This window comes from Patella vulgata, chromosome 4 (genome assembly GCF_932274485.2).
Source record: "Patella vulgata chromosome 4, xgPatVulg1.2, whole genome shotgun sequence".
NCBI classification, from domain to species: domain Eukaryota; kingdom Metazoa; phylum Mollusca; class Gastropoda; family Patellidae; genus Patella; species Patella vulgata.
In genome coordinates this window covers 18,562,322-18,588,804 of record NC_065882.2, presented here as the reverse complement: position 1 = coordinate 18,588,804, position 26,483 = coordinate 18,562,322, and the positions used below count along the sequence as shown (strand labels likewise).

At 36.3% G+C, this 26,483-nt stretch overlaps 1 protein-coding gene across 1 annotated transcript; it reads left to right on the top strand.

Moving 5' to 3' along the window:
• Positions 1-294: 294 nt before the first annotated feature.
• On the top strand, positions 295-21,727 carry LOC126817508 (uncharacterized). The gene is made up of 14 exons (XM_050544522.2): positions 295-404; positions 1,478-1,664; positions 5,012-5,085; positions 5,761-5,847; positions 7,490-7,699; positions 9,607-9,722; positions 10,889-11,009; positions 11,569-11,794; positions 15,816-15,880; positions 16,225-16,359; positions 17,249-17,494; positions 18,590-18,696; positions 19,050-19,188; positions 19,847-21,727. Exons 1-14 carry the CDS (start codon positions 335-337, stop codon positions 20,002-20,004), a joined length of 1,941 nt encoding a protein of 646 aa, XP_050400479.1. The 5' UTR covers positions 295-334; the 3' UTR covers positions 20,005-21,727.
• The last annotated feature ends 4,756 nt before the right edge of the window (positions 21,728-26,483 follow it).

Genomic DNA, 26,483 nt, shown 5'->3' with positions numbered 1-26,483 from the left:
AATGATAATTTTATTAATTTTCGTCAAATTGCATAATTTAAATGTCGCCCTGTACACCTGTCTGTAAGGTCATTTCGATACTGTATATTCGAATGTCTAGAACTTACCCGTGAATTTTACAAGTTTAGGGGGCGGGAACTCACTACCTCTGCAATGACCACAATAACTTCTTGCTGCGCCACTGGTGGTGGGCCTAATCACTCGGGAAAAGATAAGTCTTCATTATTTGTATACAGTTATCTCCCTTTCAATGTCACCTGGGAGTTTTACCTGCCATACCTGAGCCTCGGTGTCATCTAATTGACCTAAAAAGACGCCATATTTGAAAGGTAAAATGGCGGTGGCAGGCCATAGGAAGACCATGTATACTTTATTTATTTTAATTCTTTGGGTTCATAATTCAGGTAAGTAGTCAAATTCAACACCTGCCTTAATAGAAAATATACCTATGAAAGGAATTAAATCCTGACAATGTTTTAGAATTGCTCTGTCTTAAAATCATAGTTTACTTTGTCATTGGTGTTTATTATTTACGAATGGGTTATAAAATTATTAGTCATCGGCAAAGAATTCCTCAAATTCAGTTATATATTAGGGTATTTCAGGAAATTGTTGGAGATGGGAGGATAGAATGAAACATGTACTTATGTAGTAACAACACTAAAGAAGGGTTTGTAGTATTGGTACTGTCAATGCCCAATCAAATAAAATCATGTTTTTTGGAGTTTTTTTTTTACACATTTGGCCATGAAAATAATCCAACCTGTAAACGAATACATCACTTTCATGCTCCTCATCCTTCAGATTTAAACACAAATATTTAGGTAGGGCCTATTGATCGAAACTATATGGAACAGACTGTCAAATAATAATAACCAAAGAGAAAGTTCTGTAAATTATTTCCCTTGTAAAAATCCTAAATGTTAGGAGTGGTACATGTAGCTCTCTTCATACATGTAAATCGTTCGCCCCTATACTTTTTATGTTTGGGGCAAAAGGGTCTCATCGGGTTACAAACGGGGAGGTACAGGGTTCGATCCCAGTCTTAAAGGGACAATAACACTCTTGCTGGCTTGAAAGCTCCAGAAAATAAATAATATCTCTATCTAAGTACTAGATGTTTAAGTGTCCTACCTGTTGTGTAAATTATCCATTACATCCTATTTTACTTGTCCAGAGGGTTCCAAAATATTTTTAAATCGAAGTTTCATTTGAAAAGGTTTACGTTAGACGTTTCAAACCATTATGTTGAATTTTTCAAAATTTTTAAGTAAGGTGTGTTAAGATGAAATTTGTATCATCAATTAATTGAAATATTCTAAAATAGTACAATTTGTTGACCAGAATAAAGATTGGGACATATTATTCAGTTACAACAAGAGTGGTATTGAGCTGTTTAGAGTGTATGTAGCAAAAAAGAATTTTGTATTGTAATGGTTGCCATGCCTTGAACTTATTTTACCTCTTCCGTCCACAGAACAAGCCTGTCAAATACCAAAAGAATATGGTGGTGATTGGTACTCCATGGAAACTGGTGTGGATACCCTTACTCTAGTAGATGAATCTAAATTTGGTAATTTAGAGTGTATTGAAAGATTCACTCATAAAAATGAGTACAATGTTGATGGTGTTAATTCAACTATGTTGATGAAGGTTAAAGAAGGGTAAGTTGTATCAGTTTTCGTATCTTCACAACTAAGGAATAAATGAAATGGAATGGGGTTTAATGTCTTACTATCACAACTAAGGTGTCGCCAGAATGTTTTAATTGGGCAAAAGGGGGGGGGGGTCAGTGACAATGGTGATCGCTTAGTGGCGAGGAGGTCCAAGATTGGTTGAAGGTGCTGGGGGGGGGGGGGGGCGATGGTTAGCTTGTGTGCGCTGTATCATGAGCTCTGTCATTGAGTCAGCTGGCGTGGTCTTGATTCCCCAGTTGTGTGTGGCAAGGCGTAGGGTTGCCTGTCAACCTCGTTGGTTTTCTCCGGGTCCTCCGACTTCCTCCCACTGCTTAAGACCCCTATGCGCAAGCAAATTATTGAAATTAAATTGAACCATATGTTAGGCCCAAAATAACTTTGTTTACGTCGAGTGGACATTAAACCCCATCTATCTCTCTTTGATCTCTCTCTCTCTCTAGTAGGCCGTTAAACCCCATTTCATTTCATTTCATTCTCTGATATTGGTGCTGATGGAGAAAATTCCTTGGTGTTATCAAGCTTTATTTTCAATTTTGGTTTTAATGTGGCAAATTATTATATTGATGAGAGGCTGTAACTGGGTCACTTTAAAGTGGATACACTGATCTGCAAGTATCAAGCTAGGAAATCAGGCACCCGTAGAAGACAGTGTCCCAGCAAAAATATAGGCATTGTCAGACGCAATCCTTCTTGTGCCTGATATTTTGTCCGGAACAGATTTGTCTTTTTTTTATAAGCCCACATTTTCATGTGGACGTATATTGTTGTCGCCCCTGTCCGTCCGGACGTCCGTATGTCTGGACGTCCATCCGTCCGTCAACAATTTGTTTGTGGACACTCTACAGGTCACAATTCTTATCCGATTTTGACAAAACTTGAAATATAGGTTTATCGCCAAAAGATCTCGGCTGCTTTCGATATTGGCATGTATCGGATCGAAACTTCATGGATTATGGCCCCTGTTTGTACAGAAAATCACGTTTTTAGCTTGTGGACCCAATAGAGGTCACAATTTTTATTCGATTTTGAAACTTGAAATGTTAGTTTATAACCTAAAGATCTCGGTTCTTTTCGATATTCGCGTATATCGGACTGTAACATCCTGAATTATGTCCCCTGATTGTACGAAAAATCACGTTTATAGCTTGTGGACCCTATAGAGGTCGTAATTTTTATCCGATTTAAAAAAACGTATTATTATATCACCGTTACACCCTAAGGATGGCTGAGTTCGAATTTCGTGAAAATCGGCCCACAATTGACAGACAAAATGGTCGCCATTCGTTCTCAACTAGCGTAAAAATATGGTATATCAAGGTTGTGGACCCTATAAAGGTCACAATTTTTATCCGATTTTCTTGAAACTTGAAATGTAAGTTTATAACCCAAAGATCTTGGTTCCTTACAATATTCGCGCATATTGAACCGTAATTTCCTGAATTATGGCCCCTGATTGTACGACAAATCGCGTTTTTATCTTGTGGACCCTATAGAGGTCATAATTTTTATCCGATTTAATAAAACGTATTATTATATCACCGTTACACCTTAAGGATGGCCGAGTTTGAATTTCGTGAAAATCGGCCCCAAATTGACAGACAAAATGGCCGCCGTCCGTTCTCAAATAGCGTAAAAATATGGTATATCAAGGTTGTGGACCCTATAGAGGTCACAATTTTTATCCGATTTTGTTGAAACTTGAAATGTAAGTTTATAGCCCAAAGATCTCGGTTCATTTCGATATTCGCGCATATCGGACAGTAACTTCCTGAATTATGTCCCCTGATTGTACGAAAAATCGCGTTTTTAGCTTGTGGACTCTATAGAGGTCATAATTTTTATCCGATTTAAAAAAACGTATTATTATATCATCGTTACACCCTAAGGACGGCTGAGTTCTAATTTCGTGAAAATCGGCCTCAAATTGGCAGACAAAATGGTCGCCCTTCGTTCTCAAATAGCGTAAAAATATGGTATATCAAGGTTGTGGACCCTATAAAGGTCACAATTTTTATCCGATTTTGTTGAAACTTGAAATGTAAGTTTATAAACCAAAGTTCTCGATTCCTTTCGATATTTGCGCATATCGGACTGTAACTTCCTGAATTATGGCCCCTGATTGTACCAAAAATTGCATTTTTAGCTTGTGGACCCTATAGAGGTCATAATTTTTATCCGATTTAAAAAGCTGTATTATTATATCACCGTTACACCCTAAGGATCGCCGAGTCTGAATTTCGTGTGAATCGGCCCAAAATTGAGAGACAAAATGGCTGCAGTTCGTTCTCAAATAGCGTAAAAAATATGGTATATCAAGGTTGTGGACCCTAAAGAGGTAACAATTTTTATCCGATTTTGTTGAAACTTGAAATGTAAGTTTATAACACACAGATCTTGGTTCCTTTCGATATTTGCGCATATCGAATTGTAATTTCCTGAATTATGGCCCTTGATTGTAGGAAAAATCACTTTCTTTTTAGCTTGTTCTCTATCCATCTCTCGAAAATGTGGGCGTATCCTGCCTGGCAGCCGCTGGTCTCTGTTTTTATTGATATTATTAAAGGAGCTCAATCGCCATTCTTTGGCACCTGGAAATGGACACAAATGGGTCGCAACACATAAAATAATGTAATATGGTAATGTGAATGTATATAAACTGATTTACATTCAATAGTTTCTGTTTTTACTGTATTTTCTAATCAGTTACGTTCGGCGAAATACGCGAATAGTCTGAGGGATTTATGGGAGGGATTTGGCGCAACGGTTAGAGAGTAGGATTTGTGACCTAACGGTTGCAGGTTCGAGACCCGAATTGTGCGCCAAATTCTGGTGTCCTTGAATAAGACACTTCATCCCTGTATTCCAGTCTACCCAGCTGTAAATGGGTGCCGGTAGTATGGGGTATGTATTACACAAAAAACTGTTGCGCTCCTTAGGCAGCATATGTTGGGGCTCTTTCTAACATTTAAAAAGAGTTCAGGGGTAAAGGGAGGTAATCAGGCTTTACCTGTATCCTAGAGACAGGGATAGTAATTGTGTCGCGCTTTGAGCATAAACTTAGTTTGTGGATATAGTGCATTATAAATATGCACATTATTAATTAAATGGCAGTCTTTGGTGTCTGGTTATTTCAGTCTACACCAACAGTATTCTCCTACATGGGATATGTTTAGCCTCCTTCATTCAGTCACTTCATACAACTGACACTCAAAAGTTTTCTGGAACTTAGTTTGTGTGCCAGAACAGTAGGATATTAAACCCCATTTCTTTTATTGATAACAAAGTTGATATTATCTTATTATTATATTTTTTAGAGAAGGTAACTCCAAATGTTTTCACTGTGTTGATGTTTTGTGGAGAACTATAAACATTTTACAATATAGAAAGAGTAAGTACATCTAAAATTAAAATATACTTTTGTTATACCCAACTTTTTCATGGTAGTGCAACTGTAGTTCAATATGTTTATACAATGAAAGCCATTTAATTTCTTTTCAATGAAACCTCTCCCAGATGAGCTTTACTGTCTCCCGTCTGAGATGTGGAGATCAGCAATACTTGGGAACCCTGAGAGCTCAGTAAGATGCTGGCTAGCTAGACTAGAAGTCTCAGGATCGCTAATGATGTTGGCCGAGAAAGGTCCACAGGATTTTTCGACGTGGTCCTCCCTTGTCATTGATGTAGGATGGTAGGGCCTGGCAAGGGACAACATATAGTTGTTCGGATGGAATGGAAAAATGTGAGCCCGTCCTCACATTGGTGTCCACGTCAAAGAAGCTTTGACAGATGGAATTCCATATTGAAATAGACTGCAGCACAAGTGTCCCGACCAAATTTCCCTCAAAGCACACTACATGGCCTATGCCTGTCTTCAGGACTCGAAGCCTCATTTCATTTCGTTAATCAGCTATAAAAACCTGTAGGCTTTTTATTTCGCATAGGCCTGCAGCATCTTTCATTTTCAATATTACTTTTGCATAACACATATTGTAGTGTTCCATAGCATGAAAATCAATCACATTTCTTTTGGCAGAACAGATAAAATTGTGTTTGTGTTTTTCAGGTGATTGTTTTACAAATAACGGAGGTATTAATATGTGTAGAGGAAAAGACAAACTTCCCGGTGTTGATCAACTCGCTACTTTATTCAGTAAGTAGGCTTACTCTATAGAGCTTTACAGTTTAATTGTGTGTAGGGTTTTTTCTAGGCCTTTTTTGATACATTGTACCATAAACAAGTGTCCAAATTCCAGAATAAAGCTGATATTTTGGATTAAATTTGGGATTAAATTCATATGGTTTAACCACAATTCACAAGACAGCAGAAATTGGATTGTCAAAGCATAAAAAGTATCTGAGATATAGTTGATCGGGATTATTAATGATTTACAGCCTTTGACACGAAAAATGAAAAGAAATAGTTAAAGATTGCAGCGTTTTATACGCCCATAATTTCATATGGACATATTATGCTTTCACCCCTGTTCGTCCATGCCAATGACCATCCACAATTTGTTTGTGGACACTCTACAGGTTACAATTTTTATCCGATTTTGACGAAACTTGAAATATAGGTCAGTCTCCCAACGATCTCAGTTCCTTTTGATATTGGCATGTATCGGACCATACCTTCATGGGTTATGGCCCCTGATTGTATGAAAAATGACGTTTTTAGCTTGTGTAGTCTCTAGAGGTCACAATTTTCATCTGATTTTGATGAAACTTGATATGCATGTTTATAACCCAACGATCTTGGTTCCTTTCGATATTCGCGCATATCGGATTGTAACTTCCAGAATTATGGCCCCTGATTTGTATGAAAAATGGCGTTTTTAGCTTGTGATCCCTCTAGAGATAATAATTATTATCTGATTTACAAAAATGTGTGTATATAACACTGTTACACCGTGATGATGGTTGAGTTCGAATTTCGTGAAAATCGGACCAAACCTGCCAGACAAAATGGCAGCCCCTCGTACGCGAATAGTGTAAACATATGGTATATCAAGGTTGTGGGTTCTCTATTGGTCACAATTTTGATCCGATTTTGATGAAACTTTAAATACATCTTTATAAATAAACGATCGTGGTTCCTTTCGATATTGACGTATATTGGATAGTAACTTTCTGAATTATGGCACTTGATTGTACGAAAAATGGCGTGTTTAGATTGTGGTAACCTATTTTTTACTCAAAAGTGGCCGGATGTTATGGCTGACACCCATAACCATTTTTCAGTCTTATTATTTATTGATGGTTAAATGGTCATAGCTTATTAAGTACAACATAACCGTTTATTAAGTAACTATAAATGTGCGAAACTGATTTAAGGCTTGGTACATGTATATATATATAAATATTGCGGTGTAATTGTCAAGATATTTGGAGATATTTATTTATGGTGGGGCACCCTAACATTTGTTTCTTAAGATAATAGAGGGGTTGGATGGCCAAATGGTTAGCATGTGCACGCTGTATTATAAGGTCTGTCATTGAGTCAACTGGCGCGGCTGCGATTCCCAGGTTGTACGTGAGAAGATGTAGGGTCGTCTGTCCAACCTCGTGGGTTTTCTCCCAGGTCCTCCGGTTCCCCCCACTGCTAAAGACCCCTACATGCAAGCGAATTATTGAAATAAAATTGAACCATATGCTAGTCCCAAAATGACCTGGTTTGTGTCGAGTGGACATTAAACCCCATTTCTCTCTCTCTCTCTCTCTCTCTCTCTCTCTCTCTTAAGATAATATTCTTATATGTAAATTTATTAATCCAAATGATATCCGTTTAATTTCAGGACAAACTATTCAAACAGTGAATTGTATTTCAACGTTTGAAGGTGTTTATCAGTTCACATATGAAGTAAATACAGGAGGTGGTGGTATCTGTAATAGTGAAGAGAGTACTCTCGAAGCTTGTCAAGATCCTGGTTCAGAATACGTAGATAACGAAGTATTTCTCATGAACTATGGTAAATGTCCCGACGTCCAGACATCCAAGAAACAGAGTAAGTTAACATACTAGACACTTTATAATAATATCGATAACTGAACTTTATAATAATATCAATATGCATGGTTATGACGTGCACTATAGGTCATGTAGTTTGTCATAGAGCCAAATAGTGTAGTTTCTATCGCAGGCTCATATGTGACTGGGGATGAGATCTCTGCCTAACCCATCCCAAACTTAGACTGCCTGTCTACAGCTAGCTCCGCCTGAGAACAGGCCCTAAGCTAATTAACCGATATTTTAATTCCTACATCAACGATTTTAGTCGAAAACACTGAGTATGCTTTTAGTAGTTTTTAGAAGTATTTATTTCTCTTCTATTGTCATATTGAATGAAATTAAATATGTTTATTTAGCCGCTGTGTGTATGAAAGATGTCAAACTAATCAAAGCCGAATCACAAAATAGTCCTCTAATTATTCAATATGGCGGCGCCCATAAAAGGTAATTTCACAGAGCGGTTTTGTTTGCGAAGACAAATTTAGGAGTATCTAACCTTGTTTTTAAAGATAAACAGATTGAAACTCTAAAGACAGTTTAGAATGGCAAAGAATGTATTGCAATATTACCCACTAGTACATATTATATAGCCTATAGCTTTTACCGGATTGGCAGAAGTTGACATTTTGCTAAAGACATGTGTTTACATAAAACACATGCGTGCTCGGGTTATTTTTACTCTGTTTTGTACACAAAGCTGTAGTCCGGTCAATAAGTCCCGCCCCAAAATGATCATGTGAGCGTTTTAAATGGTGGCTAATTTGGGCAGTGTTCAAAATGACGTATTGCGTAGATCGATCGCTGCGTGCAGTTTGTGCCTAACCTTGAATAGAAGTTTATAACATAAAAATCCCTAGTTTTTGTTGATGTGAGAACTCTCTATTGCATTGCCATGGTATTATTACCTAAGTGACATGAGATACATCCAGTGTTAATCGAAAATAGAATTTGAACACAGAAGATGTGATATTTTTTATTCCAAGAAATGATCTGATAATCACTGATGTTTTGTCCGTATATGCTAGAATGTCTGCCTGTTCTGACTTTTGCTATTGTTAATCCAGTCCAAATACTTATCGGGATTTCTAACTATATTCTACCTTGTTTAACATTTATTTAAAAATTTAACCACCATTCAAAATATAATAAGTGCTAAAAAATGACATTAAAGTAGATTCGTTATGACATTCTACCATGTTTCATATCTTATAATTTCTTGCAAGAATTCTACTTTGGTTTTTAGTTAAATTAACCAATCATAAAAATGCTACTTGCAAGTCCGAAATTATTTCTTTATTGTCCATTCAATAGACACCTTCCAATTTATTTTGTTCTTAGTAGCATTCTGTAATTGTAAAATTATTGCCATATGCCACGTACGACGGGAAACCAAGTATTGTCTTGTATATTATCGTAGATATTGAATTAAAAAATGGTACAAATGAACCAAATTAACCAGGTAATCAAATAACTCTGGCCTTAGAGAGTTTAAATTTTCATTAAGAATTGTGCATTTCTATGAAAAGTTTCCTGAAATTTTTGTTGGAGTAATGCCTTTTAGGCAAGTATTGCGTGGGTGCAAGTAATGGCTTGCACCTCCTGACAAGGTCTGTTTTAAGTTGACAATTGATACTGAACGGTTAAACTGTTAATAGCTATGGTTATTTGAATAACAAACAGTAAGTATAGCTATAAGATATCGGTGTATGAGAAGTTGGTTTGTGGTTTTGTGTATTTATAGCTATAAGATCCAGTGTATGGGAAGTTGGTTTGTATATTTATAGCTATAAGATATCAGTGTATGGGAGGTTGGTTTGTGTATTTGTGTTTTGTGCATTGGTAGCTATAAGATATCAGTGTATGGGAAGTTGGTTTGTTTATTTGTGTTTTGTGTATTTTTAGAAATAAGATACCAGTGTATGGGAAGTTGGTTTGCTATGGTTGGTTCAACTGGTTACACCTATGCTGCTATTGCTGATACAGTAGAAAAGGACCGAAGAGAAAGATTTAAATGTTTGGTTAGTAGAAATTATTACTAAAGTCAAACAATTCTAGAAACTAAATGAACAGAATGACAGAATACATCTTAGTCATAAGCCCAAAAACAGTGAGGTTGTTAATATAGCAGTTGACGGGACCGAAGGACATTGTCCTTTAGGTAGGAATACGCCAATCTCGCGGGGGTTTTAGTGGACGGTGGCGTTGTGGATGAATACGTGCGCATGAAATCACAAGGTCTGTCTTTGAGTCAAGTGGCTTGGTTTTTGACTTCTCACTTGTATGTGACAAGGAGTAGGATCGTCTGTCCTACTTTATGGATTTTCTCCGGGTCCGCTGTTTTTCTCCCACTGCTAAAGACCCCTAAATGCTAGCGAATTATTGATGAGTCAAGATATCACCGGACACCATGGACATGATTTATGTAAAGATTGTAGCTGCGATAGTAATTGAACTTTTTGTAAAACAGCATGGTGTAGTTATCCTGTAGGGTTACAGGAATATTAAAGATACATTATGGGAGATTAGATAAAGAGCTGGCAGTTCTCACTATAATAGTTAAAATCTAGATAATGTAAAGGGTATTTGCTGAAAATTTTGGACCTAGAATTGAATGTTCAGCCTAGCCTCGATCATCATTACTAAAGTTGGTACGATAAAAAAACATAGTCTCGATTATCCATTTCATGATTTAATCATGAATGAAAGTTGAGCAGCAAATCGGATCCTAATCAAGTAAATATCACAGGCTAGCGTTGACATCGAGAGTTGATTATTGTCTGAATAAGTTAATTAATGTCTAATTAATAATTTAAATAACATTTCAGACCTAAAGAAAGACCTGCAATAGGCAGATTTAGCTCTTGCATAATGTATATTTAACACCTGTCAAAACAATATAATATTCAATAGTGATTACTTATATAACACCTCTAAAAACAACAATTATAATATGCTAATCAATCTGATAATTGAGGTTTTAGGTCTATATAATGATTACAAAAAGATGGACAGTTTAGAAAATAATATTGCATTGATTGTCAAATAAGTTTCAGTATGCATTTTAACCCACTAGTCAGTGTGTTATGGTTTTGTGTTTTCTCAGTGTTGCAATATTCGTGCACTGTTGGGTCTAATGTTGCCATTCTTTATATCGATAAATAATTTGTGTAGTCTTATTTTGTAGTTGACATTGAAAAATCAAAAATCACCTGATAACAGTATTCGTTGGGTGATGTCAAGATTTGCTGATTGCAGTAAATTAAACAGTTTGTACAATGGTCCAGTCAGATTGGTTCTACGACTGAGTAAGTACATTACGTGTATTCTTTATAAGTGTAACTAGTAAATTTAAATCAGGCCTTAATAATGTCCTTGGTTTAATGCAAGACTGGATGATCCAAGCATAAGGTTAAAGATTTTGCAAGTGTAGTTCTCATCTGTTTCAATCTATAATCAAAAGTAGATTACAATTTTGCTTTGATTATTTGTTCTGGTTTTACACTGTATTGTAATCTAACCCATTTAGACCAGATTGCAATCTAACCCATTTTAAACTAGATTGTAATCTTACCTATTGTTGCATTACATTGTAATCTAAACTATTGTTACACTACATTGTAATCTAACCTATGAGTGCCCCTAACCAAAAAATTAATTGGAAAAATTATAAGTGAAATTCCTACATTATACAGGCAAAAGGATATCGTCCTAATGTTGCACAGGCCAGTACCATTTAAAAAAAACTACTGATGGATATTTAATTGTACATAAAAGACAAATATTTGATTTAAATACATTTTGGGTAGAGAAGTGATGATATGTTGTCAGGAAATTTAAAACAGGTTATAAACTGCTTTATTTCAGTTCCACCATTGTCTAAATACACGACACCACAATGTAACTTGCCACGTAATATATCAGGATCATGGTTCACGCAGGGTTTACAGTTCCGTTCAGATGTAACACTCAATGAGACTCATATCTATTACTTTACACAGAAGAATCAGTTTGAATATGAAGAGACATACTTGTCATGTCAGCAAACCCTCGGAACAAGATATCTCATGACTAAAGTCATAGTGGGAAAATGGTAAGTTAGGCCTGTGGGATTTATGTGGGAATAGCTGTAATGCACAAATGGTGTATGCCATTCCTACCAAAAATAAGATAATTGTGCAGTGAGGTATACTCTTCAAAAACAGTAGGGGATATTCTGAAACAATACAAAACTGCAGAAATTCACTTCTGTTTTTATTAAGAGGTAACCAGTGTTTGTTAATAACAGGGCAATTGCCTGCACATGAACATAAACAGTTCAAATAGGCGGCTTATCTGACGGCCCCAATTTCACTCACAAAGAGATACACCGTTTTTGATTTTGGTCTTAATAATGAGTAATTGCTCCACCAATCCTCAGACATTAAAGACCACATAAGATTAAAAATCTTAAATGAATGTACTTATAGCCAATGGTTACTATATCCATTTTACGGAAAGTTCAAACCAATCTGATTAAAATTAATTCAGCTATTGACGTTTAAGTATCGGAAAGCCAAAAACGGTTTTCAAATTTTCAATTACAACCTTAATCGGGTTGATTGGCTGGTGACGTCACAGGCACTACATTATCTATACAATATCTCACCACCAATTGACAAGTGTTCACGTGTCGGTCCAATTAACATGTGACTGGCATAATCATAATCAAAGAATTATCGTCTTGTGTTGTTATAGATTAGACTTTTGTGAGTGGAATATTTTAGAGTGAATTTAAAAAGCCGTATCATGCCGTAGATCCATTTAAGGTGCCATTGTTTAAATAGGCCCCCTTGTCTGCGATATCACCTCGGTGGAAGCGGACGTAAAATACAACTTACAAACAACAACAAATAGGCCCCGGGATAACTGAAGACGACTAAGCAATTGGCGCATTTACCGGTAATTTGGATAACCCCGTAATACTTGATATCCCAAACTATTCTCTATAAGTACAGAAATACAAATGGTGCCAGTCAATTTTAGATATATTCATTATTAGCTATACCATTTCTATACACAAAGAACAACTTTTATCGTAACTCCATTTGAAATTCACAGCGAATATGGAATTTTCCGATGACCATGCATAGATCGCCCTCATTTCTCAGCCAATCAACGCCAGGAATCTTATTGCCATGTACGGTTCCATGCACTACGGGCGTAGTAACTGAGGTTAAACTTTGGTGCGAAAATTGCATGGGATTCATGGTCATGAATATCAAATACACTTGATCATACGCGGAGTTCTTGATGCCGTTTGGTTTGGTATAAATAACATAAACCCAAGTACGAACAATCCAAACCATTAGACGAAATTCGAAGTCCTAAAATTCGTATTTCATTTTTACAGTCTATTTCAGAGTAATGAAGTCAAATCCGCCGTACGATGATAACGGATCGTCATTTACAAATCGCTTTTCAATCATGTTTGACTTTTATGATACATTTTGCATGACCACATCTTTTTACTCCTGTACTCTTTAACTCGGGGAAATTAGAACCACAATACTCTTTTGACGAAAATGTATCTCGAATCGATTGGACTGCACACGATGTTAGAGGGTATTAAAATTGGATTTTAAATTAAAATGAATTACAAAACAAATTATTCCGTAGTCAATTGTTTTATTTAATTAGGGGGATTAAGGAACCAGTCAGGCGTTAACGAATACACACGCCGGCTATATATAGGTAATTAAGGAATAAACATTCACTGTGACGTCACTGGCGTCTGAGGGGATTAAGAGTGTTTTCGATAATTGGCAAAGTTGTTTTTAAGGGAGGTCTATTTTTATGACTTTGAGTGAAGATAACTGAATTAATTTCAATCAGATTGGTGTGAACTTGCCGTAAAGTTGATATAGTAACCATTGGCTACACATATCCAAAAGTTCCCAAACCCATCTTATGTGCACTTTAAGCAATTCGTCATGGCATGCTCCTAATCAACCGTCCAATCACGATTTGGAGCAATCTGACCCACCCCTCTTGCAGTGCCACAGCCAATTCTTGTTGTCGGTTCACATTGACAAACACGTCTCCCGATCAAATCAAACGTAACACACTAAAGCAAAGATACGCTAAACAGTAAATCTTATGCAAGAACCGATAGGAAAGCAAACATGGATAGATAAACCAGCATGCGGCATTTTTCATCAACCCTTCCTTGAAGTGTCAAATTTGACATTAAACCCATCCACGTGTATGGCGCTATTTCATGTCGCAAATGCAGCTCAGTGGTTCTGTTAGGGGCGATAAGTTCTTCATCTGTGAACATACCCACAAAGCATTCAAGTGTCCATGACCATTTATCATATCACAACCTGCATAAGTATTGGCATTTCAATATCCCCTACTTTTTTTGAAGAGTATATAAGAAAATGGCAATGATAGTTTCCATCCATAAAGCAGTAGAATTGGCTGTCAAGTGTATTTTTCCCCAAATGATTAAAAGGGACATACTTGCATTTAAACTCTCCAGTTGCAGATCTATTATCCTATAGACTAAAAACAATTTTTGTCCCCTTCGAAAGGCAGGAGCCTATTAAAATATGTTCGTTCCTCTCTCTGTCCTTCCATCCGTCACAGTTTTTGGGACACAATAACTCTCCTTCTAATTGAGCTAGAATGTTCAAACTTGGTGTAGGTGTTTATTAGGTCAATACCTTGTAAACCTTCATGTATGTAGTTACTACGTGTCAAAAGAGTGTGGGGCGGGGTTATGGTTCTGGTCTAAGGAAGGTCACTTTGGTTTTCTCCCCCTGTGCAATCAAAGTATTGAAATAGAAATAGAAAAACACTATTCATTAATGGTTATGCTCAAAGCAAAATACAGTTACTAGCCTAGACTCGGTGATACACATAAAACCTGATTATCTCCCTTTAAATCTTTGAAAGAGCCCAAACTTAAACAGTTTTTGTATGTAGTTGAAATCACTATCCTACATAGGCCTAGTTTGTGTTGATTGGATGTTAAACCACCATTTCTCTTAACCACTTGTCAGAAACCTATCGATTGAAATATGTATTTTAAAACTCGAAGACAAAATTCTCCTCATTTCATTTAGTAGCTGATCCAAAAGTTGTTAATAGGGGTAACGGTTCCAATTCGCAACAATCCCCCCACACAATGAACCTCGACAAAATACTGCATATAACACTGAGCGCCCCGGTAGAACATAGATCATATTGTCGAAGTAGTGGTCCTGTATTCATCCCTGCGTTAGCCAAGAAAGTTTACAAGATTTTCCGGTGTGGTTTCCCTTTGTCAGTTTTGCAGGACCAAGGGACCGGCCAAGGACAATGTATAGTCGTTCGGATGGGATCAAAAACCAAGGTCCAACGTACACATTGTCGTGCATGTAAAAGATAACATGGAGTTGAAATCCGATATTAGACTGACTGTGACTCGAAATCGGTGACTGGTTTACGATCAAATGGAACTGATCAGTCGTGACTACCTTTCCAACCTGAACACTCTTACGACTTGTGTAAGTCGGACGGCAACCAGTCGCCTCCAGTTTCTCAGAGTTGCACATGTTCTAATACTATGACTGGAGACAACTAGTTGTCCCTAGTCGCAAGCAACATGAGGGCACCCACAACTACTTTGAGTCAGCGCCTTGCTAAGGTTGCCAATACGTTTCGGTTAGTTAGTTACGTGGTACCAGGGGGGTGGTAACAAACATGGCGGACAAGTGGAATGAGGCCATTTTGAAGGTTATCACATGGCAGTCATGTGATTAGTTGTGGCTCCGATTCTGCAAATGACGCCAGGCGACATGAGCGCACATACAACTATGATCAACTGATTGCCCATGGTTGCATCCAGTCGTAGATAAATTCAGTCGTAGCGACATAAGCTCTCAGTTGCTATTAGTCGCCGTCAGTTTTACATGTCATAAGATGAGATAAGCTAGGCTTTAGAGGTCCTTATGTGATCTCAGGGAAGCTTACGATGAACAAAATATTGTACTAACAAGATTCTATACTTGATGATTCCATTCCGACTATATCGTATAGAGTGTTCATCCTATTTACTAATAATAAATATTTTGTTTTTTTTTTTCCAGTGAGGTAGATTTTGTGTGTTATGACATTTTACCTAGACATCATGGAATTGTTCGATACAGAGTCGGTAGGTTTTTCTAATTTGAGCATCATTTTCGAAGTTGAAAGACTATCTAAAGGCGATAATTATCTACATTTGTAGAAACTATCTAGCATCTAATTTAATCATTTTTCACCCAAATCAGAAAGGTCATCAATTTCAAAGGGAAATTTAATATATATTTTTTTCTTTTTTAAATTATAGACATTTTGAGTTATTACTGTCAACCTATTCTGGAGTAAAATATATAATTTTTGTTGATTAAAATGATTTCAGCTTACTGTTTGTTAAAAAGTAAGCAAGACAAAAGACATTCTAGATTTTATTTTTACCACTTGTTAAATTCTTAATTTCTTTTTTTCATAAAATAGGGAAACCATCTCGTTTAACGGGAGATGAAATTGCAGATACAGATTACCTTGAGAAAAAGTTCCGTGAAGCTTGCAGCTGGGTATCCTTCAGTTTTAATCGAGATGATACTCACTGGAAATACGAGGTTCTCATCTGTAAGTCAACAAATGAAATTGAAATATAGTCTCTCAACTTTTGGGGGGTTGTATGGCCGAATGGTTAGTGTGTACGCATTGTGTAGTATGGTCTGTCATTGAGTCAACTGGCGTGGTTTCAATTTCCTGGTTGTACTTGACAAAGAGTAGGGTCGCATGTCAAACCTCATGGAAATGACCTAGTTCATGTCAAGTGGAGGCTAAACTCTCTCTCTCTCTCTCAACTTTTATTACACCACTTGCTGGAACACCAGCTGATACAATGTGGTACCATAGCATAGCACACAAACATGATGCTCTTACAAATTCACAGAATTATCATCTCGTGACGCTGTTCATCCTGTTAAAGATTAGCCGGCCAAAATTATCTCCCCCTTGGGGGGGGGTTGGATGGCCGAATGGTTAGCACGTGCGTGCTGTATCAGTGGATAGGGTTGACTGCACAATCTAATTAAAATATAGATCTATATTTCGTTTCGTTTTTTATACTTTCGATCGCCTACACTACATGTAGATCTAACAAGTTATAGTGGGAGTTCACGTTCTTTGGCTTTGTTTTGATTTCAATTGCCGCTAATGTCTACCCACAGTTCCGCGCAAAAATGGTCAGTCGCTTGATTTGACAGACCATTTGATTGGCTGACCCCTCATTTCAAGCAGAACACGAGTTAAATAACAACGCTTCCAGATCCAAGTGTAGTAAAGACAAGTAAAATCGAAATTTTGAACTATAAAAACGAAACGAAATTAGATCTGTGTTTTAACCAGATTGTTGGCTGCAGTTCTCTTGTTTACCAGTTTGTCATTGTTCATTTGGCTTTGAAATATACTGGTGAGGCATTTTCTATGTTTCAAAACTTTCCTGACCTTTTCATACTTTGTTTTACAGTAAATCCACCATCCCCTATTCCGTGCCCAATTGCTGGTCGATATGGTTTTAATCAGAAGGTTAGTTTTGAAAATGAGAAATATGAAACGAGAATTCGTGGTGTGACAGATAGACCTCGTGTTCAGGTTGATTGTCGAATCCAAGTGTCCGAGTTCAAGTCATGCAGTCAAGATAAGTCGAAGATTGAAATTGATGCCGAGTACTGTGAATCTGTAGATTATCGTGGACGTCCTGTTGGAGAATACGGTAAGATTTTATGGGGTTATACCCAACGATATCAAAAAAGACAGGAAATTTTGCCAGGGAAGCATACTTTTTTAGCTTGCTCTTGATCAATTTGCAACTGTTAAGAGTTTTTACTCCCACAGCAACATGCACACAGTACCTTTTTTGTACCATCCAAATGACTAGACACTATTTCTAGCCAGGTCCTTAATCTGGCAGCACTGATAAGGGCAAACCACACTAAAAAATCCTGAGGAACTTAAACATGGGACTCTTTAGTTGTTGAACTAGTGCCTTACTTGTATTGAGTCAATGTGTCTCCGTTGTCGTAGGTATTATATACTTGATTGTATTTACAAACATCCATGACATCTAATAGCATTGTCGTGGGGGTTGGATGGCCGAATGGTAAGCACGTGTGCGCTATATCATAAGATCTGTCATTGAGTCAACTGGCGTGGTTTCGACTCCCCGGTTGTGCGTGACAAGGAGTGGGGTCGCCTGTCCAACCTCGTGGGGTTTCTCCGGGTCCTCCGGTTTCCTCCCACTGCTAAAGACCCCTACGTGCAAGCAAATTAATGAAATAAAATTAAACCATATGTTACTCCCGAAATGACCTAGTTTGTGTCGAGTGGACATTAAACCCCATTTCCCTCTCTCTCTCTCTCACTCTAATAGCATTGTCAGGTTCTCCATCCTGCACCACTGACAAGAGGAAATCATGCAGGAATCCCTGAAAAACTTTCTCGGCCAACACCGGGAGTGAACTCGCAACCTTGTTAGCCAGCCAGCATCTTATCCACTGAGATGCAGGACAGAGAGCCTGACAAGGACAGCTGTCTAGTCGTTCGGATGGGACGAAAAACCGAGGTTCCGTGTACACATTGGCGTGCACGTAAAAGATCCCTTGGCAGTTGGAATTCGATATAAGAGTAGGCCATACTGCCGCTATCCGGGCATAATTTCCCTCATAGCAGACTGTATGGCGTATGCCCGTCTTCATTAGCCCAGGTTAGGGGCAGAACAGTAGGACGTTAAACCCCATTTCATTTCATTTCATCTTATCCACTGACAAAACTCAAATATATTTCTAAATTATTTTATTATATTTTTTAGATGACTCTGATCATATTCTAACATGTGTTGGTTACTGGATGGAAGACATGAAATCTTTTCTAATAACTTATGATGAAGAAGATGCTATATCAGCTTTCAGATGTTGGGTAAGACCTTTTTTTATTAACAAGATAACTAGCTTAAATTATTTATTATACCTCATATTGATTTCATTGGTCCACAATGGTTTTGATTAGCCAGTAAGAAGCCACGGTGACTAAGTTGGTAAGATGCTGGCTCGCTAGACTGAAGGTCACATGTTCGATCCCTGCATTGGCTGAGAAAGTTCATCGGAATTTTCCAACATGGTTTCCCTTTGTCAGTGGTGCAGGATGGAGGGCTATTGTTAAATGAATGCTGTTTATCTGAAATAGGTACATTTTTTTAAAAAAAGCTGGGGTCTGAATGGCATTTTTTTCAGAAAACGACTCTTCAGGTAATTTTTTGCATTATTTTGTAGGTATATGAACGATCAAGTTGGACTGATATAGTGATGTCCCGAGCTCAAACTGCCAGATGTCCACGGAATCAGGATGCCAAAAGTTTTGATGTAGTAGGAACCGGTCTGAGAATGGAACTCTTTGAAAATGAAAGACTATGTAAGCATATGCATTTTTTTTTTCAGTTTTCAAATACAATTTCCTTGATAGTGGTCAGTCTAAAACTGACTCACAGTTATTAACTAATCTAAATGGTTTTATGTTTACCTTGGCACATAAAGAATGCATGTGATATGATACCTGAGATGGGGGGGTTGGATGGCCGAATGGTAAGCACGTGCGTGCTGTATCTTAAAGCCTGTCATTGACTCAACTGGCGTGGTTTCGAATCCCCGGTTGTACGTGACAAGGAGTAGGGTCGCCTGTCCAACCTCGTGGGTTTTCTCGGGTCCTCCGGTTTCCTTCCACTGCTAAAGACCCCTTGAAATAAAATTTTAAAAAACATACGTTGGTCCCGAAATGACCTAGTTTGTGTCGAGTGGACTTTAAACCCCATTTCTCTCTCTCTCTGATACCTGAGATACAGAAACTTACAATTAATTTCTTTTCTTCTCTAATCTAGATGGACAGGATGACCATTTTCTAATATCCAAAAATTAAAATGTTTGCTTCACAATTACTAAAATATCGTAACAAAGACAGAAAAGACACCAGTTTCTGTCTACTATGCTATGCATTAGATTTGATTCATTGGTTCATTTCTAGTTATGAAGCTTAAAAGTTCTTTATTAGTTAAGATAATTTTCTTTATTTTCAGTTGACGATTGTCCACAAAGATTTGACCCAGGTATCGACCCATATCGTAAACCTATGGTTATTTACGTACTGAGTTCTGCAAACTCCCTGTTAAGTTTCACAGCTATATTAACTACAAGTTTGCTGACAATATTTTTAGTGCTAGATTCTATTTGTTAGAATTTTAAATATTTAGCTGTTTATGAAATGTTGGGTCATCCCAACTAATATCAACATGTTTTAAACCCATGCAGGATAATTTTTTACTTGGTAACATTACCAGAATTGTATATTTGGTAACATTACCAGAATTATTTACTTGGTAACATTACTTGTATTGTTTACTTGAAAACCTGTATTGTCTACTTGATAACATTACCTGTATTGTATACTTGATAGCATTTGTCTACTTGATAACATTACCTGTATTCTCTACTTGATAACATTACCTGTATTCTCTACTTGATAACATTACCTGTATTGTCTACTTGATAACATTACCTGTATTTTTTACTTGATAACATTACCTGTATTGTCTACTTGATAACATTACCTGTATTGTCTACTTGATAATATTACCTGTATTGTCTACTTGATAAGATTTCCGGAATTGTTTACTTCATAATATTTCTGGAATTGTTTACTTATAATATTTCCAGAATTGTTTATTTTATAACATTTCCAGTTTACTTCAGAACTTTATCTGAATTGATAACATTATCTGTATGTGTTTAAAACATGGTAGAACAAACTATAAGTTCTTCAATCAAATGTCTAGTTTAGAATTGCATAAATTATGTTTGATATTGAGTATAGATTTTATAAATACCCGATACCAAGAAAATCGAAACCAAAATCAGGTTTCTTTATCAAGTTAATAACATTACAAAATGATGTATATATTTACAAATTAATATTATAAAAGATATGTATATTTTGTGGATATAAACAAATAATTGTATGTTTCTTTTTCTCTCTTACATATTCATTTCCTTACTATTACATGCACAAAATGTATATCATATTTTATTTTTAAAAAATACCTTGGATTTTGACAGGATGGGGAAAGGGGAGCTTTTTGTGAACCCTTATATGTTTGTCAATATTGCTAATTTTGCATATATACTGTATATGTAAGTTCCTCTTCATCAGCAAAATCCTATTTTTCTAGAAAATTTCTCAATTTGCCAGGTGTTTCATTTTTGAAAGGAATAACACTTATACAAAGTTGAAAATCCTGCCTTATTCCTTAATTTGTCTACATTATTTACGCATATCTTGTCATCATTATTTTCAATAGCATAAATTCCCATAATATGAAAATATACTATGTGTAACATATACTTGCCTTTAGATTTAAAATAATATTGTAAATATTTTATACCATTTGTAAATATATTTCATTTTATAGATTCTATAAATTGAGTTTTATACTTTGAAGTAAGTCAAATAAAAATAGATGAAAAGTTTCAATGAAAAATAAATGCAATAGATTAATTTAAAATCTTAAAAACCTCTACAAATGTTGATTGAGGGAAGAGGAGACTTTTGATTTAAGAGTTCAACAAATTCTGAATCTTGAAATATTTTATTCTGATAAATATGGAATTGAAAATATATTGAGAATTGTTTTTCTCCTACAAACAAGACAAGTAACATTTTTGTTATTTTAGTAAAATTTGACCTGAAATGATTTGAAAACAGTGATTTGTGTAAATTTGGAATCTGGAAAATCTATGATGCGATAGATATTTAACTGTCTATCAAATTTCTTGATCTGTTAAAAACCAATAAATGTTGTAAATATTTTGTTAATTTGTCATTAATAACATTTTATATTAATCATCTATTTCATTATATTTTTTAATAAATTTTATTGTAATAAATTTTTTTTTTACCAAAAGGTGTTCATGTTTTATCAATCTAATTTTAAAAAAATGGCTGAATGTCCCAGGTTTCAATCTTGACAATGGCTAAGAAGAATTATTAGGATTTTTCAAGCAGGATCTTACTTGCTGCTGCTTGTCTGGCTAACAAGGTAAGTATGCCTAGTCCTAACAAGCAGTTACAACGGAAGATACGCTGACATTTTGTAAGAATTGGATGGAGAACAGGGATAGGATGCATTTTCTCACTGCTTCAATACATGTATATTGAATTTGAAAAAAAAATTGTATCCTCCATCGCGTTCTTGTTTTCAGGAAACGGGGCAGGTAGTAAGACCAGAAAGGAAGGTAAAAGAACAATTAATATCCACAGGGTCCTCTCATGACCCAAATGCTTACACCAAATTTGAAATAAATGCATTATAAAAAAAACTAGTCTGTCAGGTTCATTTTTTTGCAACAGGTAGGTAACTCCGCAATGGAAGGTTGTGGAATGCTGAATATTGATACGGTTGATCCTCTCTTAAACCCACTGCTTTACACCAAATATCAAAAAGTTTGGTTAAAAACTGTAGCCTTAATCGCGTTCACAAGTTTTAGGCTAAGGGGGCATAACTCGGGAACGGAAGGTCGCGGAATGCTGTTTATATCAATAGGATTTGTCCTCTCAAGAAGTCAATCCGCGAACATGATTTGAAAAATTAAACGAGTTAAAATATATAGCCCCTAGACTCTGTCACCTTCACAGGATTTTCCGAAGAGGGGCCATAACTCTCTAACGGAAGATTTGATCAAAAAGAACATTTTCGACTTCACTGTTGGTTAATTTTTTATGATGAAACATACCCAACTGTGTGTTCCACTAGCCACTGTTGACAGCCAGCAAACATTTAAACGAAAATTATTAAACAAGCCGACTTCTGCTTCATCCTTCATATAAAAATACAATAGTATAATAAAGCTTGGCCCACCACTACTCAAAATAATCGTTATTGTGTATAATCTAGAAACTCGCAGTCAAATTAAACAAGTACGATAGTACTATGGACCAGAAACTAATAATGTTGTTAGATAAAATTCAAAAATCTAATTCACCAGTTCGATGCAGAATTGTTCAAAGTACAAGCCTACCAATTTTCATGTCGGAGCCTTAGGCTTGCTCGAAGAGCGTCACCCCAAGAACAAAAAGAAGAACAAGATGAGTTCCGGTTAGCGACCAGTTAATGCCCCCCCCCCCCCCACAAAAAAATATACCCATGTTGTTTTCTTTTAAATTTGAATAATTTATATTTAATATTATACTTTTTCAAAACTTGTTCGGCTTTCATGATAAAATGGGACATTAAACGTTTATCATCAATCTGTTTCACGGAGGATTACGTGGTTGGAAATCGCCTCCAAAAGATTCTGTATATAACTGGTTTAACCGATAATTGGGAAAGATTTTTGACTCCCGTCTTATTTATTATATCATTGGATTTTACTTTGCCTGTGTGTATGCTGTGTATGCAATTAGATTGATCAAATATTTAACATCATCGGATTTAGGGTGTGGTGGACCTTAAAGGTGTGTCGCTAATAATACCAGTTATAATGACTGGTACGCTGTATGTATAGGCTACCTGATATAGTATTTTATTACCCAATAACATATTCTACAGTAGATATCGCTTGTGTGATAACTTCATTCTCCTAGGAGATATCGCTTTAGGATGGAAAGGGTAGGGTGATAAATAAAATCTATTCGTATTTTTTTTTATATATCAAAACAGACTCGTAGGAGATTATCTATATAACAGTAAGTATAGGGAGACCGCAACACACACTACAAACAAGAGTTTTAAATTGTCCATGACTGACAAGAAATGATAATGATAATAGAATTCCTCGTGTGACTAATATTCCGATGTTGCATTTCTTGTCTTGTTTTGAAATAAGAATGAACGTATGACATTTAGACACGCCTCCAACCTGTCCTGTCCTTCAAATGCGCAAAAAATCCCTTTATGATAGTGACAATGAATTAGTTCGGGATCTGCGATGCGTTAATGGGGTTAGCAACGACACAGCGTTGTCCGGGCCCTCTGCCAATATCTAACACGTAAAACAAGAAAATAAGAAAACATAATGGATTATGAACGAAGTAAAGTGTCTACGAGAAGTTTAGAGAGACTGTTCCTAAAGGAGAGAGAGAGAGGGAGAAATGGGGTTTAACGTCCACTCGACACAAACTAGGTCATTGCGGGACTTACACATGGTTCAATTTTATTTCAATAATTCACTTGCGCGTAGGGGTCTTTAGCTGTGGGAGGAAACCGGAAGACCCGGAGAAAACCCACGAGGTTGGAAAGGCGACCCTACTCCTTGTCACGTACAACCGGGGAATCGAAACCCCGCCAGTTGACTCAATGATAGATCGTATGATACAGCGCGCGCGTGCTAACCATTCGGCCATTCACCCCCTCCCCCCCCCCCTGGTTCCTAAAGGAATTACGAGACGTTAATGGTTTTTAATGTTTTCTAATAACTAATTTATCCGGGTATATGATTTTGTTTTGTTTTTTGTTTTGTTTTGTTTTTGGTTTTTTTTGGGGGGAGGCAAAAAAAAGATGATAAAATGGAGATCTTCCACCTGTGGTCCTTATTTAATACACACAGCCCCCTTTCTAGAACACGTGATACCACTTCTCAATAGGAGTTTACGTACTAACACTTATATTTTATATCGCTCCGAACTGACCACGGGCTTCAAGGTGGGTGACTGACTGATCTTGCGCTTGCACTGTAAAGTCTGTTACCGATCTAGGTTTTGATAGTTCGATCCCACTTAAAAAGTTTCCTGCGCACAAGGAAATAATACATGCCATTATTATTTTGGTCCAGAAATGACGTAGTTTGTTTTGAGTGGACGTCAAATTTCATCTCCCTCGCTCGAGTTTCCAAATGGTTGGAAATACTGGTCCCAGCAGACTGTCTTTTGTGTTTAGCGTATTCGACGTAGGACGTCACGTATTTTGACGCAATGTCTGGTGGGATTCTACCCCTTCTAAAAGCCCCTTCTAAAGACCTTCTTTCTGTGTCAAACGTCTTTATAAAAGTTTTTAAGTATTGCTATTTTCGGAAGATAGAGAATATGCATTTTTTTTAGAAGAAGATGTATGATGGTGTTTGAATAGCAGAATAGTCAGTGTTAGAACTTATAGCCATGACACAATAGAAAAGAAATAATCCCGCCATTTGTTAAAATGCCAGATTGTATGGTAATATACAATTATATTTTTAAAATATAGTAATTTATAGGCTATGATATCGAAATAGTTTGTTTTTGGTTATTTCGTTCTGTTCTTTGTTCTTCTGGACGATAGCCGTTGAATTAAAATAAAAGTTTAATAAAACGTAGATTATTTATACTGCCTTTTCAACTGACCGTATACTTCCTTTGTGTGCATTCAATAGAGTGGCGTCTTAACTATAATATATAATTTAATAAATCCATACAATAAAAACCATTATAATTCAATTATTCACATTTAACAGCCGTTATTATATAGAGTTTATAAATATTTGTAATATAATTGATCTTTAATAGGTTCCTGGTTTATATGAATTATAACAGTAAACCATATTACCACAAGATATTGATAATAATACTTCTAGTTAATTCGCGAGTCACATGGATGTAAACTGCAGAGAGGGGATGGGGGCAGAGGGGGTGACAGCCCCGTGAATCCATTTCAGGGTAGGATGCGGGGGGGGGGGGGGGCTTCCATTCGAAAAGTCGAAATACTTTAAGTTTAATGAACTTTGTTATATATATACAAAGTGTCATATTATATTTGAATAAAAGGTTTACTTCGTCTGTTTTATGACATACATGTATACGGTTTTGTACATCGGTTCTACTACCTTTCACATCTGGCATAGGCTACATACAACAACTAAATAAACTTTTTCATTTTATTAAATGGAAGCAGAATAAAATCTTAACAAAATTCTCGAAGTATACTTAGTGTTTCGATTAAAATCGTCAATTTAGGTCTTAAAATGTCGGTCAACTAACTTTTAGTGTCTGTTCTCAAGCGGAGCTAACTGTAGACAGACAGCCTACGTTTAGTATGATGTTGTACATGATTTTCAACATTGTAGCATACTGAACAATGTTTGACCCCCATCCCACCCTTATTTGTGAAATTGTCACATAATAATAGTTAGTTTGTATTGTATTGTCTCAGAACATAAAAGTCAGACTTCTTCTGATCAAAAGAAATGTAAAATACTAACAATAAATATTTTTGAATAAAACAAAATGTATGTCTTTTCACTTGAACGATATAAAGAATTATACTTCCTATATCAGGCGAAAAATAAAAACACATATTTTGTGGTGTGTTATCTATCCCTTTCATTTTCTCTTTATTTACAAATTTTCAAAAGGTATTTCATTCATTCCTAAACTTCCGTTTTCGATGAATCAACAATGAGTAGGCTAAACTAGGTGTTTTTATTTATCAAAAAATATATATGGCGATGATATTGTGGTCTATTGAGAGTCCATCTCTATTCACTATAAATGGCAGTGTAAGACTAGCCCAGGGTGTTTGGGACCTAAATAAAGTTAAATGAGTCACGTAGTATTCATATAATCATCTCCGTGGTTCAGGTTTGTCGTGAGTACTAATGGGCGGATCCGGCCAAGATGGGGGGGGGGGGCAGTTGTGACGTAAATTTTCAAGAAAAGGAAATCTTGTTTGTGTAGTATAGAAATTTTTATTA